This window comes from Octopus sinensis, linkage group LG6, assembly GCF_006345805.1.
Source record: "Octopus sinensis linkage group LG6, ASM634580v1, whole genome shotgun sequence".
Classification (NCBI taxonomy): Eukaryota; Metazoa; Mollusca; class Cephalopoda; order Octopoda; family Octopodidae; genus Octopus; species Octopus sinensis.
The window spans coordinates 45,810,748-45,824,830 of record NC_043002.1 but is presented as its reverse complement, the minus strand read 5'-3'; the positions used below and the strand labels follow the sequence as shown (position 1 = coordinate 45,824,830).

Below are 14,083 nucleotides of genomic sequence, written 5' to 3'. Positions count from 1 at the left end.
AATCAACCCCAGTGTTTCACTGGTACTTAATTTATCAACCCTAAAAGGATGAAAGCAAAGTCAACTTCAGTAGAATTTGAACCCAGAATGTAGTGACGGGCGGAATACCACTAAGCATTTCATCCAGCATGCTAATGATTCTGTCAGCTCACCACCTTAATAATGATAACAAGAATACTGGTGATTTCAAATTTTTTGCCACAAGAGCAGCTTGAGGGAAGGGATTAAGTCGATTACATCGACCCCCAGTGCGTAACTGGTACTTATTTAATCGACCCTGAAAGGATGAACGGCAAAGTCGACCTCAGTGGAATTTGAACCCAGAACATAGTGACGGGCGACATAATGCTAAACATTTCGTCCAGCATGCTAATGATTCTGCCACCTTAATAATAATAATAATAATAATAATAATAATTATATTTAAAATAATTGAAAGAAACACAGATCATCTCAAAATAAATATGGTATCAAAAGAGTTAAGCATGTTTTTTTCTAAGTGCATGTTCTAACTAAAAGTAATTAATTGTCTAACATATGTGCTGAATTTGTTTCTGCAATATACTTTTTGCTGCTGCAAAGTTTATAAATTGAAAAGAAAAAAAGTTTTATTTTTTTTAGCATATTCTTAAATATACCAGTCACTTAGAAAAAAATATTTATCTTACTCTTTTACTCTTTTACTTGTTTCAGTCATTTGACTGCGGCCATGCTGGAGCACTGCCTTTAGTCGAGCAAATCGACCCCGGGACTTATTCTTTGTAAGCCCAGTACTTATTCTATCGGTCTCTTTTACCGAACCGCTAAGTTACGGGGACGTAAACACACCAGCATCGGTTGTCAAGCGATGTTGGGGGGTACAAACACAGACACACAAACATATATACACACACACATATATACATATATACGACAGGCTTCTTTCAGTTTCCGTCTACTAAATCCACTCACAAGGCTTTGGTCGGCCCGAGGCTATAGCAGAAGACACTTGCCCAAGATGCCACGCAATGGGACTGAACCCGGAACCATGTGGTTGGTTAGCAAGCTACTTACCACACAACCACTCCTGCGCCTATTATCTCGTTGATAATGTTTGAGATTCATTTTCAATTTGATAAAACAATTTTTCTTTTTTATATATGAAATGTTAAAAAATGAATGAGGGTTATTACAACACTTATGCCATCTTCTTTCTCCTCCTCATCATCATTAACCTGAGACTTTCAAGTGACATTAGTACCACTACCAGTTCTCTGTTTCTGGCTTCAATTCTTTTCTTACTTCCATTAATTTTAATGGGAGTCAAGAGCAGAATGCAATTTCATTCTTTTCTCTGTGTGGGACTTTCATCTGCTTTCTATTTTATGATCTTTCCATTGATTCTAATTTTCTCTTTTCATTCATGAGTTTTGTAATCTTTGAATTTAAGTACTTCTGATTACTTTTCTGTTGATTGAATGGATATTCTAGGAATAAACCCATCTCGTCACAAATAGAGGGAAGAGATATTTTTCATCAGATTTTATCTTTGAAATTAATTTTGTCATCTTTTATTTCTCATTTCATTGAAGAATGGAAGGATCAGCCTTCGTAAAATGGACTATTCATAAATATATTCAGTAATGCTCAACTATGAAATACCTAAATGGTAGTGGCTAAGGAAGATATTTAGTTTTGTACTAACATCTATGTTGTTTGACATTGGAAATTAATGTGGAGTATCATAAAAGCAATCTAGTTAATATGACTAATCATTGTCTTGTAAATAATTACTTCCTCTTTCTACAAGTTTATAAAACTTAATAGAAAACAAGATTCCACTCTATCATAGTTTTCAGTAAAAAAAAAAAAAACAATTTAAGTTCTCCCCCACACACTGATATTGAACTTTTAGTTATCATCTCAGTTTTGATTTTCATTTGGACTTTAATTATGCTTCTAGGACTGCATTCTTGATTTTTAAAATGCCAGTTCTTGCATATTTGTTTGTTACTTCTAAAAAAAAAACTGTCTTCTATAATGCTGCACACATCTGTTTACTATTTACACTTTTTGGTTTGTTTTCCATTAACATTTATTTATAATAATAATATTCTTATTTGAAGTTTTTATTGTTTTAATTCATTTTCTGACCCACATTACTAAAAGCAAGACTTTATGACATGCTTCTATATAATTTTTGTTCATTTTATTTTCCTTTTAAAACCAGTGTTTTTTTTTTGGTTTTTTTGTGACCTCTCTAAACTGCAATAAACTGCAAACTCTGCTTACAACATCTTTTCTTAAAATGATCAACAGCTCTCTAAGCCCTAATCATTTTATCACATTTCATATTCTAAAGCATAAAAGATATTTTCTTTTATATTATATAATTTACAATTTTACAGTCAAATAAACAAAGAAACTATATTGGATTCTGTTGAAAATACCATAAATTATTATTAGTCTGCAGGAATGGTTGCCTTAATAGAAGAAAATTCAAAATAACACTTATTTCTTTTAAGATGTTTGCTTCAAGGAATCAAAAAACAAGAGAAATCATGTATTTAGCTAAAGTCTGTCCAGAGTTGCCGCCCTTTGGTATTTCCTATTGATAGTGGCTAAAGAGCTAGAAACACATCTGGGAATCTGAGAGGGAGCAGCACTGGACAGATATGGTGTTTTTACATCTTTTTACCATAAGAAAGAATTTTTCTCCATGGTAACTACAGTGAATTTACCTTTAGAAGTGGAAATATGTTACAAGCATATTTGAACTAACCAGAAATTTGCTTATGTCTCTGCATTGCTTGGCACTGATGCAGCTGTAATATATATATACATATACAGATCATTTCACACACACATACACACACACACACACACACACCTCATATATCATCGTCGTTTAACGTCCGTTCTCCATGCTAGCATGGGTTGGACGGTTATATATATATACATATATACAGGGTGCTCAGGCTAAATTTGATAGTTTGCAAAAATATTAAAGGAAAATGCAATATCCCATTCAAAAATAAAAGTATCTTTTAAAAAATCAAAAAACATCAACTTGACTAGATTACGACTGGGATATTACATCATGTAGATTGTAGGAAAACCACCTGTTGTTCTGGGTGTTGTGCTACTGATCATAATAGAGAAGAACCAAATCCATCCTTAGCTTATACTACAGCCCCAATACAGCCCCAGAACTTGATGCATGCACTCTTCACTGTGTCCCTAGGAAGATCTTTGAATATCTTCTTGATCTTGGCCACCAGCTCAGCCTTGGTGCTACAGGCAGAGCACTTGGTGTCTTTTTCACCTGTGCCCCACGCATAGTAATCCAAGAGATTACAATCAGGGGAATTAGGAGGCCAGAAATTTGGGCTGGTAAAGTCATAGAAATTTTCTGACAACCATTTCTGACTCTTTTTTTACAGAGGCATGGCAAGAAGCCAAATCCTGCTGTGACACATATAGTCTCCAACAGCAACCATCTCTGGCCAGGGTTTGACCACCACAATCATCATCAGCTTCACATAACTGTCTGAAAGGGCCCTGTTGAAAGATGTGGTGTGGTATGATGTCACCCTCACTGAAGACACACCCAAATACTATCACAGTTTGGGGTAACTTAGTTTTCATGATATGTGGGACATCATGTAGATTGTAGGAAAACCACCTGTTGTTCTGGGTGTTGTGCTACTGATCGTATTAGAGAAGAACCAAATTATCCCTAGCTCAGACGGATGCCTTGGCTTGTTCAGGAGCTTCTTTGCCTTCATCAAATAGTTCTCCCTGGCTGTCAGTTTTTGCCCTTGCACCTCTTGTATGAGTGATAGTAAAAGTCCTCATTCAAGGCCAACTTCATGGTGGTTACTCCAACACCCATCTCGCTCAACAAAGCCTGGATTCTCTTGCTCAGATCTTCCATCACCTTGTCCTGCAGTTGCTGGATGAGTTCTGGTGTGTGGATACCATCAAAATTCCTGCTTTGACACTTCCTGTTGGCCATAGTTTCCTAGTTTCCATTGTAGCTGTCTGTGTCATATCTTACCTTTCCAGAGTTCACAGTGCATTAAGTAGTAGTCATGATGCTGGTATTTTCGTATCCAGCACAACTCATGATGACAATGTAACTCTTTTCCAATATTCTCTATGTCAGCTAACTTCTCAGTTGCAACCTTTATCTTTATGCTCTCCAGTGCCACTGACAGTTCACCAATACATCAAGCTGTCCCTAAAAAAAGAAAACTTAAAAATTTTCATATTTAGCCCCCAAACCGTGTGTGTGTGTTGATTGAGTTGTTTTTACAAAAGTATGTTCACAGAAGGAGATCTTTGGTACTATGCAATGCCAGCCACCAAACTGTAAGACACTACATAGTACCAGGGTCTTATTCTTTTACTTCTTTCAGTCTTTTGACTGTGGCCATGCTGGAGCATTGCCTTTAGTCAAACAAATCGATCCCAGGACTTATTCCTAGTAATTATTCTATCAGTCTCTTTTGCAAAACTGCTAAGCTACTGGGACGTAAACACACCAACATCGGTTGTCAAGTGATGGTGGTGGGACAAACACAGACATACACACAAATATATATATATATATATATACACACACACACACACACACACATGATGGGCTTCTTTCAGTTTTCATCTAGTAAATCCACTCACAAGGCTTTGGTTAGCCCAAGGCTATAGTAGAAGACACTTGTCCAAGGTGTCATGCAGTGGGACTGAACCCGGAACCATGTAATTGGGAAGCAAAGTTCGTACCACATAGCCACAGACTCATCTTCAACACTTTGACTAAGAGGAATAGTCAATAGTTCACAAAGTAACAATTCTTATGTGTCCAAAGGTGATAGTTCTGTCCATGTTCATCCTTCTTTTGAATTCAATCCTTATCAAATTTGTTCCCGAGATTGTATGAGTGGTGTTAAAGTAAGTAATAGGTGTGTATTGCAATCAATTCATCTATCTCTCTCCCTCTCTCTCTCTCTCTCTCTCCCCCTCTCTCTCCCTCCCTCTCTCTCTCTCTCCCCCACACACACAAATTTGTTTTATTATGTCAATTGTTCCATCAGCCTTGGGTTGATAAAATAAGTGTCAGTAATGTATTGGGATTGTTCCAATCAACTGACCCCAATCTTTAGGAACTTGTGGCCATGTCCAAAACAGTATTTTTAAGGCAGAACAATGACAGACTATAAGAAATGCCTTGCAGTGTTTAATTGCCTTATGTCATGTTCCTTTCCATTCTGTGTTCAAATCTTACTAGATTATCAAGTTTTGTAGTTGATAACTTAAGTGTCAGTCATGTACCGGGATTGATTTAATTGATTGTCACTCTCCCTAGAAATTTGTGTCCTTATGCTTCTGTCAAAAATTATTATCATTAAGGTGGCAAGCCAGTAGAATCATTAACGCTCTGTGCGAAATTTCGTCTGTCTTTACATTCTGAATTCAAATTCTGCCAAAGTCGACTTTGCCTTTCATCATTTTGGGGTTGGTAAAATGAGTATCAGTTAAATATTGCAGTTGGTCTAATCCACTTACTCCCTCCTACCAAATCACTGCCCTTGTGCCAAAGTTTAAAACCATTTTTATCATCATCATTATTATTATTATTAAGTCTGTGGGCAAAATCCTTAGTGGGCATTTCATCCATCTTTACATTCTGAGTTGAAATTCTGCTGAAATCAACTTTGCTGTTCATCTTTTCAAGGTCGATAAGATAAGTACCAGTGAGTACTGGGGTCACTGTAATTGACTATCTCCCTCTTACCAAATTTCAGGTCTTCCTATATAGTAGAAAGGATTATTTTTCATCCCTGAAAGGATGAAAGGCAAAGTTCAAATTCTGCCGAGGTCGACTTTGCCTTTCATCTGTTCAGGGTCAATTAAATAAGTACCAGTTACACACTGGGGTTGATAGAATTGATTTAATCTGTTTGTCTGTCCTTGTTTGTCCCCTCTGTGTGTAGCCCCTTGTGGGCAGTAAAGAAATAAGAAAGGATTATTTTTATTATCAAAGCAGAGAGCTGACAGAATCATTACTGCACTGGAAAAAATGCTTGGCGACATTCTTCCATCTTTATGTTCTGAGTTTATTCTGTGAAGGCTGATTTTGTCTTTCATCCTTTCAGGGTTGATAAAATAAGCATCAGTTTCACACAGGGGTCAGTGTTTTCAATTAGACCCTACCCCCACCCCTAGTTTCAGTCATTGTGCTTTGACCAGAAAGGATTATTATTAACAAGGTAAGCAAGCTTGCAGAAAGATTAGCACACTGGGCAAAATGCTTAGTGGCATTTCTTCCAGCTTTACATTCTGAGTTCAAATTCTGCTGCTGTCAACTTTGCCTTTCATCTTTTCTGGGATCGATGTAATCAACATACCCCTTCCCCTACAGTTGCTCGCCTTGTGCCAAAATTTGAAACCATTATTATTATTATTATTAGAAGACCCATCAAGCCAAGTGAAATTGTTGTTGTTGCAAATTCTGGTGTCCTACAACTGGCACCTGTGCTGGAGGCATCTAAAAGCACTCAGTACGCTCTTGGAATGGTTAACATTCGGAAAGGCATCCAGCTGTAAAAACCATCAGGCTGGAGTCTGATGCAGCCCTTCAGCTTACCAGCCCTGGTCAAACTGTCCAACCCATGCCAGCATGGACAACAGACATTAAATGATGATGATGATGATTAAATTGGTGAGCTGGCAGATTTGTTAATACACCGGAAAAAATGCTTAGCAGCAGTTTCTTCTGTCTTTATGCTCTGAGGTTGACTTTGCTTTCATCCTTTCAGGGTCGATAAAATAAGTACCAGTCATGCACTGGGATTGATATAATCAACACATCTACTTCCTCCAAATTTCAGGCCTTGTACATGGAGTAGAAAGGACTATTATTATTCCTTAGGCTGTTTATTAGAAGAATTGTTAAAGCATCACACAAAAAATACCATTCAGTATTTGAAACTGGCTCTTTGCATTCTGTGTTCAAATCCCATGGAGATCAACATTACATTTTATCCTTCTAAAATTGAAATAAATTAGTCAAATACCTAAGTAAATGCAATTGAACAACCCCCATCTCCCAAATTTCAGGCCTTTGTACCTATATTAGAAACAGTTATCATTCCCAGATACATTATATTTTTAGGTTTACTTCACTCCCAATGCCATATGTAAAGACCTTGCCACTTTACATCATGTATTTTTTCTTAGCTTTATTCACCATTCTTATCTATAATGCTTGCATTACTCATTTCTTGGTTGTAACCATACTATAATGTTGGCACAGCCATGTGCTTACCACCATTTTTCATCAAACTTGTTTCCTCCATGCTCAATGTTTTCAGTATCTCTTTTCCTTTAAGTTGCCTGCTTTTTTTCTCATCTTTTTTATTTCTTTTCATTTTATTTGTTTTTGTTTTGTTCTACACTACCAACATCTCCCATATATTACTCATAATTTAGGACTAATTCATAATTGCATACATTTTATTATAGAAAGTTGTTTATATATAAAAAAAGAAATTTAAACAATTCTCCATAATGAAATAATGCAAAAAAAAATATTTTTATTTAAAAAGTAAATTTTTAAAAAAATCAAATAGACTTTCTCCATTTTCTTTTTTTTTTTTTCAGCGTATAATAAATTCTTTTGTATAACATCATATGATGATATTGCTTTGCCTTTTTGCAAAGAGCTTACACTTCTAATTTCTAATTGAATAGAGAACAATTTGAACTAAATCCAGCTTGAAAAGCAATTGCAATTGTTTCTCAGTGTACAAATTTTCAAAAGTCTGGATGTAAAACAATAAGAAAATGTGTGTGTGTGTGTCAGCAAAAGAGGCTGATAAAATAAGTACTGGGGCTGATTTAATCAACTAAAACCCTTCAAAGTGGTACCCCAGCATGACTACAGGCCAATGATTGAAACAAGTAAAAAGCAAAAAAATACACAAGCACACACGGCGGGCTTCTTTCATTTTCCATCTATCAAGTTCACTCAAAAGTTTTGCTAAGCTTGGGACTTAATATAGAAAATGCTTGCCCAAAGTGCCACTTAATAAGACTGAATTAGAAAATATATGTGATTGGGAGGCAAACTTCTTAACTATGTGCATTTGTGTTTCATTAAACACAAAATATGACATTCTCATATTTCCTATCCTCATCCCTTGAATGTCATGTCCTCACCATGTTACATGTTGCTACTACATGTTTTCTAATGTTCCTATCGCCAAAGAATTACCTTTTTTTATAGATAAAAAAATTCATAGGGGTTTTAAAAAGTCACAAGAAAATTGGTGCGTTTAAAATTTTTGACTCCATTGAGTAAAGGTCATTTATTTTGACTTCAGTCCTACAAATTAACAAGTTGATAGATGAATCAGATTAGTATTTTGATATCTTAATCATTATACTTTCCATGCAACTTCTGAAACGATCCATTGTCCTTGCTGTCAACTGTTTTGCTTCTCTTTTACTTGTTTCAGTCATTTGACTGTGGCCATGCTGGAGCACTGCCTTTAGTTGAGCAAATCGACCCCAGAACTTATTCTTTGTAAGCCTAGTACTTATTCTATCAGTCTCATTTGCCGAACCGCTAAGTTATGGAGACATAAACATACCCGCATCGGTTGTCAAGCGATGTTGGGGGGGACAAACACAGACACACAAATACATACACACACACACATGCATATATATATATATATATGTATATATACATATATATGACGGGCTTCTTTCAGTTTCCGTCTACCAAATCCACTCACAAGGCTTTGGTCGGCCCAAGGCTACAGTAGAAGACACTTGCCCAAGGTGCCACGCAGTGGGACTGAACCTGGAACCATGTGGTTCGTAAGCAAGCTACTTACCACACAGCCACTCCTATGCTTCATGCATTAATAAAATAATTACTAGTAAATGAAATGTTAAGTTGTTAATCAACTGTGTCTGATCTCCCCTTTGCTAATTTTTCTTTTTTTATTTTATTAGCCCTTTAGTTTGGTTTAGCTGCCATGGCTAAGCATACTGGAACATCTTTAGAGTTGAATCTTCTAAATCTTGGGGTCCATTGTTTTCTATTGGGTTTTTCAATATTGTTGTATCTCTGGTCTGTGCATTACTGCACATGGCAAAAGACAGATGCTACAAATTTCATTTTCCTTTCTCTTGAGTTAAGACACAGGATTAATTAAGAAACCATAATGCTGCGTAACAAAATTTTCTTTTTGTCTTTGGTCAGCAAGTGTTATTTCCTATTTGCTTCATTCTAGAAATCAAAGAAAATTACTACTATTCCCTTCAAACTTTGCTTTTGCAACTTAGACGTCAATGTTTTGAAACTGACCTGTTTTCCATTGCATTTCAGACAGATTCAGCTCTGAGTTGCTGAAGCAGAAATATCATTATAGCAAATATTCTGCTCAGCACCACAGATTTGCTTGTCAGTTACTTGACCTTAACTACTTAAGCATATTCCATTGTGGCTGATAGTATGTGCATTTCTGATGATGTGTAGGAGTAGTATGGAAGCATCATAGCCATGTATTGAGCAGGATTCTTTGGAGTTTTAATAAGGAAAGCAAAGTTTGAAGGAAATATTAGCCATTTTTCATACTTTTTAGGGGTAAGCAAATAGGAAATAATAGCTGCTACCCAAGGATAAAAATAGTGTTATTATATGTTATTATATTGGCTGAGTTAAGTTGTTCAAATCATAGTACTATATAGAATGTTGACAATTTAATCTTAACATATTCTTTTTTTCCCTTAGATTTTTATGGGGAATATGTATTATTCCTGCATGTGTACGAACAGCCATGCTACATGGCAGTGAAACATGGGCCATGACTGCTGAGGACATGTGTAATCTCGCAAGGAATGAAGCCAGCATGCTCCAATGGATGTGTAATGTCAGTGTGCATACTCAACAGAGTGTTAGTGCCTTGAGAGAAAGGTTGGACCTAAGAAGCATCAGATGTGGTGTGCAAGAGAGACGACTGTGCTGGTATGGTCATGTGGCGAGAATGGATGTGGATAGCTGTGTGAAAAAGTGCCACACCCTAGCAGTTTAGGGAACCTGTAGAAGAGGTAGACCCAAGAAGACCTGGGATGAGGTGGTGAAGCATGACCTTCAAACATTGGGCCTCACTGAGGCAATGACTAGTGACCGGGACCTCTGGAAATATGCTGTGCTTGAGAAGACTCGGCAAGCGCAAGTGAGACCATAACCTTGTGGCCTATGCCAGGAGTGTAACCAGTCCACTTATGCATGCCTTTCCTTCATTGAACACTAAACTCTGCTTGTGAAGACCTGTTGAAGCAAGTGAAATCGAAATCAAACTCGGTGACTGGCATCCATTGCTAGTGGAGTGCTAAGAGTACCATGCGAGTGAGATCGTTGCTAGAGCAACAAACTGGCCTACGTGCCGATGGCACATTAAAAACACAATTTGAGCATGATCATTACCTACATCGCCTTACTAGCACTTGTGCTGGTGGCACGTGAAAAAAACATTCGAGCGGAGTCGTTGCCAGTGTCACTGGACTGGCTCCTGTGCAGGTGGCACATAAAAAGCACCATTTGAGCGTAGCCATTGCCAGTACCACCTAACTAGCCCTCGTGCAGGTGGCACGTAAAAGCACCCACTACATTCTCAGAGTGGTTGACATTAGGAAGGGCATCCAGCTGTAGAAACTCTGCCAGATCAGATTGGAGTCTGGTGCAGCCATCTGGTTCGCCAGCCCTCTGTCAAATCATCCAACCCATGCTAGGATGGAAAGTGGACGTTAAACGATGATGATGATGATGAACACTGAAATGTACAAATAAGACAGAGACTTGGCAAGCCATATGACACATTGTTCATTTTAGGAGGGCATCAGCTCCAAATAAGAATTGATACACTTCAGTCTCCTCACTAGTACTGGTAGCACATTAAAATACACCCAGCTCATATTGTTAGATGTACAAAAAGAAACAGAGGATGATATTCAGTGTTGTTATGTTGTTTTGTGAACAAGATGACATAGGCTATAGTGACCCATCCAACTCATACCATCATGGTATACTTTAGATGATGCTGGTGGTGGTGGTAATGATGATGATTAATAATATTAATGATAATAATAAAAGAATTTCTTACTCTGGAAATGTTTGGGAAAATAATAAGAAGTAACAAAAGTTTAAATGATTGTTGTTAGGAAAGCTGGACCATACCAGAAGCAGGAACATACAAGTAAGATATGCTCCTTTGACTTATCTAGGAAGGTAATCATTTTAAACAAGAATTGGCTTGGAACTGGGACAGTCCATCTAACCTATTCCGGCAGAGAAGGTGGAACTAAAATAATTAAGATTTAATTTTTTTTAATGAATACAAATTTATATAAAAAGTAGTAATTTTTTTTCTACTTTTTTCTGGTAAATGGATATTGTTTCAAGTGTTATTTATTCCTTGTCTTAAGCTCCTGTTGTTTTATTATTAGTACTAATCCAGAGAGTCCAGACTACCATGCCCACTATCAACCTTCATCTCCCCAGGCCTATTATGTATTGAATACACTAAAAGAACAGGTATGTATATCAAGTTATTTTTTTTTTCCTTTCTTATTTGCTGTTGATGTTGTTTTGTCTAACCCAAGCCAGCATGGAACATGGACATTAAATGACAATTATGATGATGATATTCAAGTTAATGATTGTGAAATAAGGGTACTGGTTTACTATTATATGATCTTGAGATCAAACATTGTTACCATAGCCATCATGCTTTTAACATAATCATGATAATATTGGTGACAGTGATGATGATTGTGTTATATAAATCATACAGAACCTACTTGCTGCTGGACAAAATCTTAGTGGCATTTCATCTGTCTTTATATTCTGAGTTCAAATTCCGCTGAGGTCAACTTCGCCTTTCATCCTTTCAGGGTCGATAAAGTAAGTACCAGTTGAACACTGGGGTTGTTGTCATTGGCTTACCTCCTCCTGCCATATAAGGGTGAGCTGGTAGAAACATTAGCATGCTGGGTGATGGGCTTAGTGGTATTTTGTCTGCCATAACATTCTGAGTTCAAATTCTGCCAAGGTCGACTTTGCCTTTCATCCTTTTGGGGTCAATTAAATAAGTATCAGTTATGCACTGGGGTTGATATAATCAACTTAATCCATTTGTCTATCCTTGTTTGTCCCCTCTGTGTGTAGCCCCTAATGGGCAGTAAAGAAAAAAGAAATAAGAATTGTTGGTCTTCTGCCAAAATTTGAAACCGTTATTAGTGGTAGGAACTGCATCTAGCTATAAAAGCAATTGTACCCAAAATCTGCAAATGCCAAAATTTTTGCAAAAGTTATTCCTTGCATATTAGCTTCAAAATATGGATGTAAAAACATTGATAACATATCTGAAAATCAGAGCAATAAAACTATATCCTGGTTTATTGCATATCTCAAATGAAACACCTCCAAACAGTTCACAAACTGTTAGGAATATTGTAAGTCATGTATATTTGTTAAAATCATCTCAGTTAAACTATCATAATGATTATCAAGAATTACTATTCAATAATCAGTGATAAATTTGTTGCCTTGTTTTTTTCTCTCCTTCTTCAAGCAATGTGTTTGTTCTCCTGCAATGGATTTTCAACGTGGTGGTAAAAACAATGATGAAAAGTTTCTCTTGTGCGGTAACTCCGAGGGACAGATTCTTGTATGGAATCTACCAGATATTTCAGAACCTAAAACAACCTGTATCAAACAAGATAACTATTATAATCTGCCAAGTAAGTAGAACAAATTCATTTTATAATTACCCATGTCTCCACCTGGAACCAGATATATATATATATATAAAGATAAATTAAATATAGAGATATTCAATTGACAATCTAATAATTTATTTATATTACAATATTACATTAAATACTCTGAATATAATATATAACATAACATAATATTATATAACGTAGATAATTATAAAAACCATAGGAGGCCAACAAATTGTTTCAGCTTATACATATATTTTTTCTGATATACATAATCACAGTTCCATTATATATATATAGTCACTTCAGGGTCGTGGCTTTAGAAAAAGATGAAATTCCATGTGAGAACATGGCTGGATTGTATGAATTAATACAAATGTCTGTGTTATGAGCAATGTCTGTGTTATGAGCATTAACCATTCAATCATGCATTAATTACAATTAAATAACAACAAAAACACTTTAACAGATGATATAATTGAATTATACCAATATTTATATGGTATCCAACTAACGTACCAGTGAACTGGATGTTTAATACACCTCTTTGAAGGATTGCTTTTCCTCAGTTTGTTACTTTATATATGTATATATGAAGTAGTCCTTTATTTTTAGTATTTTTGATATTTACATTGATTTTTGTTTTTTTATTTTAGACCTAATCCTTTAATATTTCACTAAAATGATCATAGCTAGAAACAGCATCATAAATTAATACCCTTATATATACATATATATATATATATACATATATATATATGTATATGTATATATAAGGGTATTAATTTATGATGCTGTTTCTAGCTATGATCATTTTAGTGAAATATTAAAGGATTAGGTCTAAAATAAAAACAAAAATCAATGTAAATATCAAAAATACTAAAAATACACTTTGATAAAATATGCTTGAAAAGAACATAATCAACTCTTACATATATTTATGTACAAATATATTTTTATGTTATACTGTTGTATATCTGTATGTTATTCTATTTTCAAGCCCTTTACCCAAAAGTGAAAACAGCTCTCCAAGATTTATGGGATGAAAATCCAGCTACCTCTGTTGGATTACTCGATCAATTGGTGAGTCAAATCAGACTTATTTCTTCTATTTATATCAGTGTTGTGTGAGAAGTAAACTCGTTGAGCAATTACATAATTTATTGATTATGACAGCACAATTTATCAGGATAAGAATGCCCTTTGGTTTACTTTTGTACCATGGATGCCATCTTCTTAACGATATTGTTGCAGGAGAAGTATCTGGTCAGGTGTAAGTTCCTATCCCTGGAGTTTGTTAACC

At 35.7% G+C, this 14,083-nt stretch overlaps 1 protein-coding gene across 3 annotated transcripts in view; it reads left to right on the top strand.

The window, feature by feature from the left end:
• The window catches only part of LOC115213026 (WD repeat-containing protein 7-like), a 117,814-nt gene that overhangs the window by 77,812 nt on the left and 25,919 nt on the right, over positions 1 to 14,083 (top strand). For all 3 annotated transcript variants that reach the window (XM_029781929.2, XM_029781927.2, XM_029781926.2), the window contains 3 exons: positions 11,503 to 11,590; positions 12,630 to 12,798; positions 13,781 to 13,863. In XM_029781929.2, coding sequence (XP_029637789.1) covers positions 11,503 to 11,590; positions 12,630 to 12,798; positions 13,781 to 13,863 — 340 coding nt within the window. The remainder of the gene's footprint in view (positions 1 to 11,502; positions 11,591 to 12,629; positions 12,799 to 13,780; positions 13,864 to 14,083) is intronic.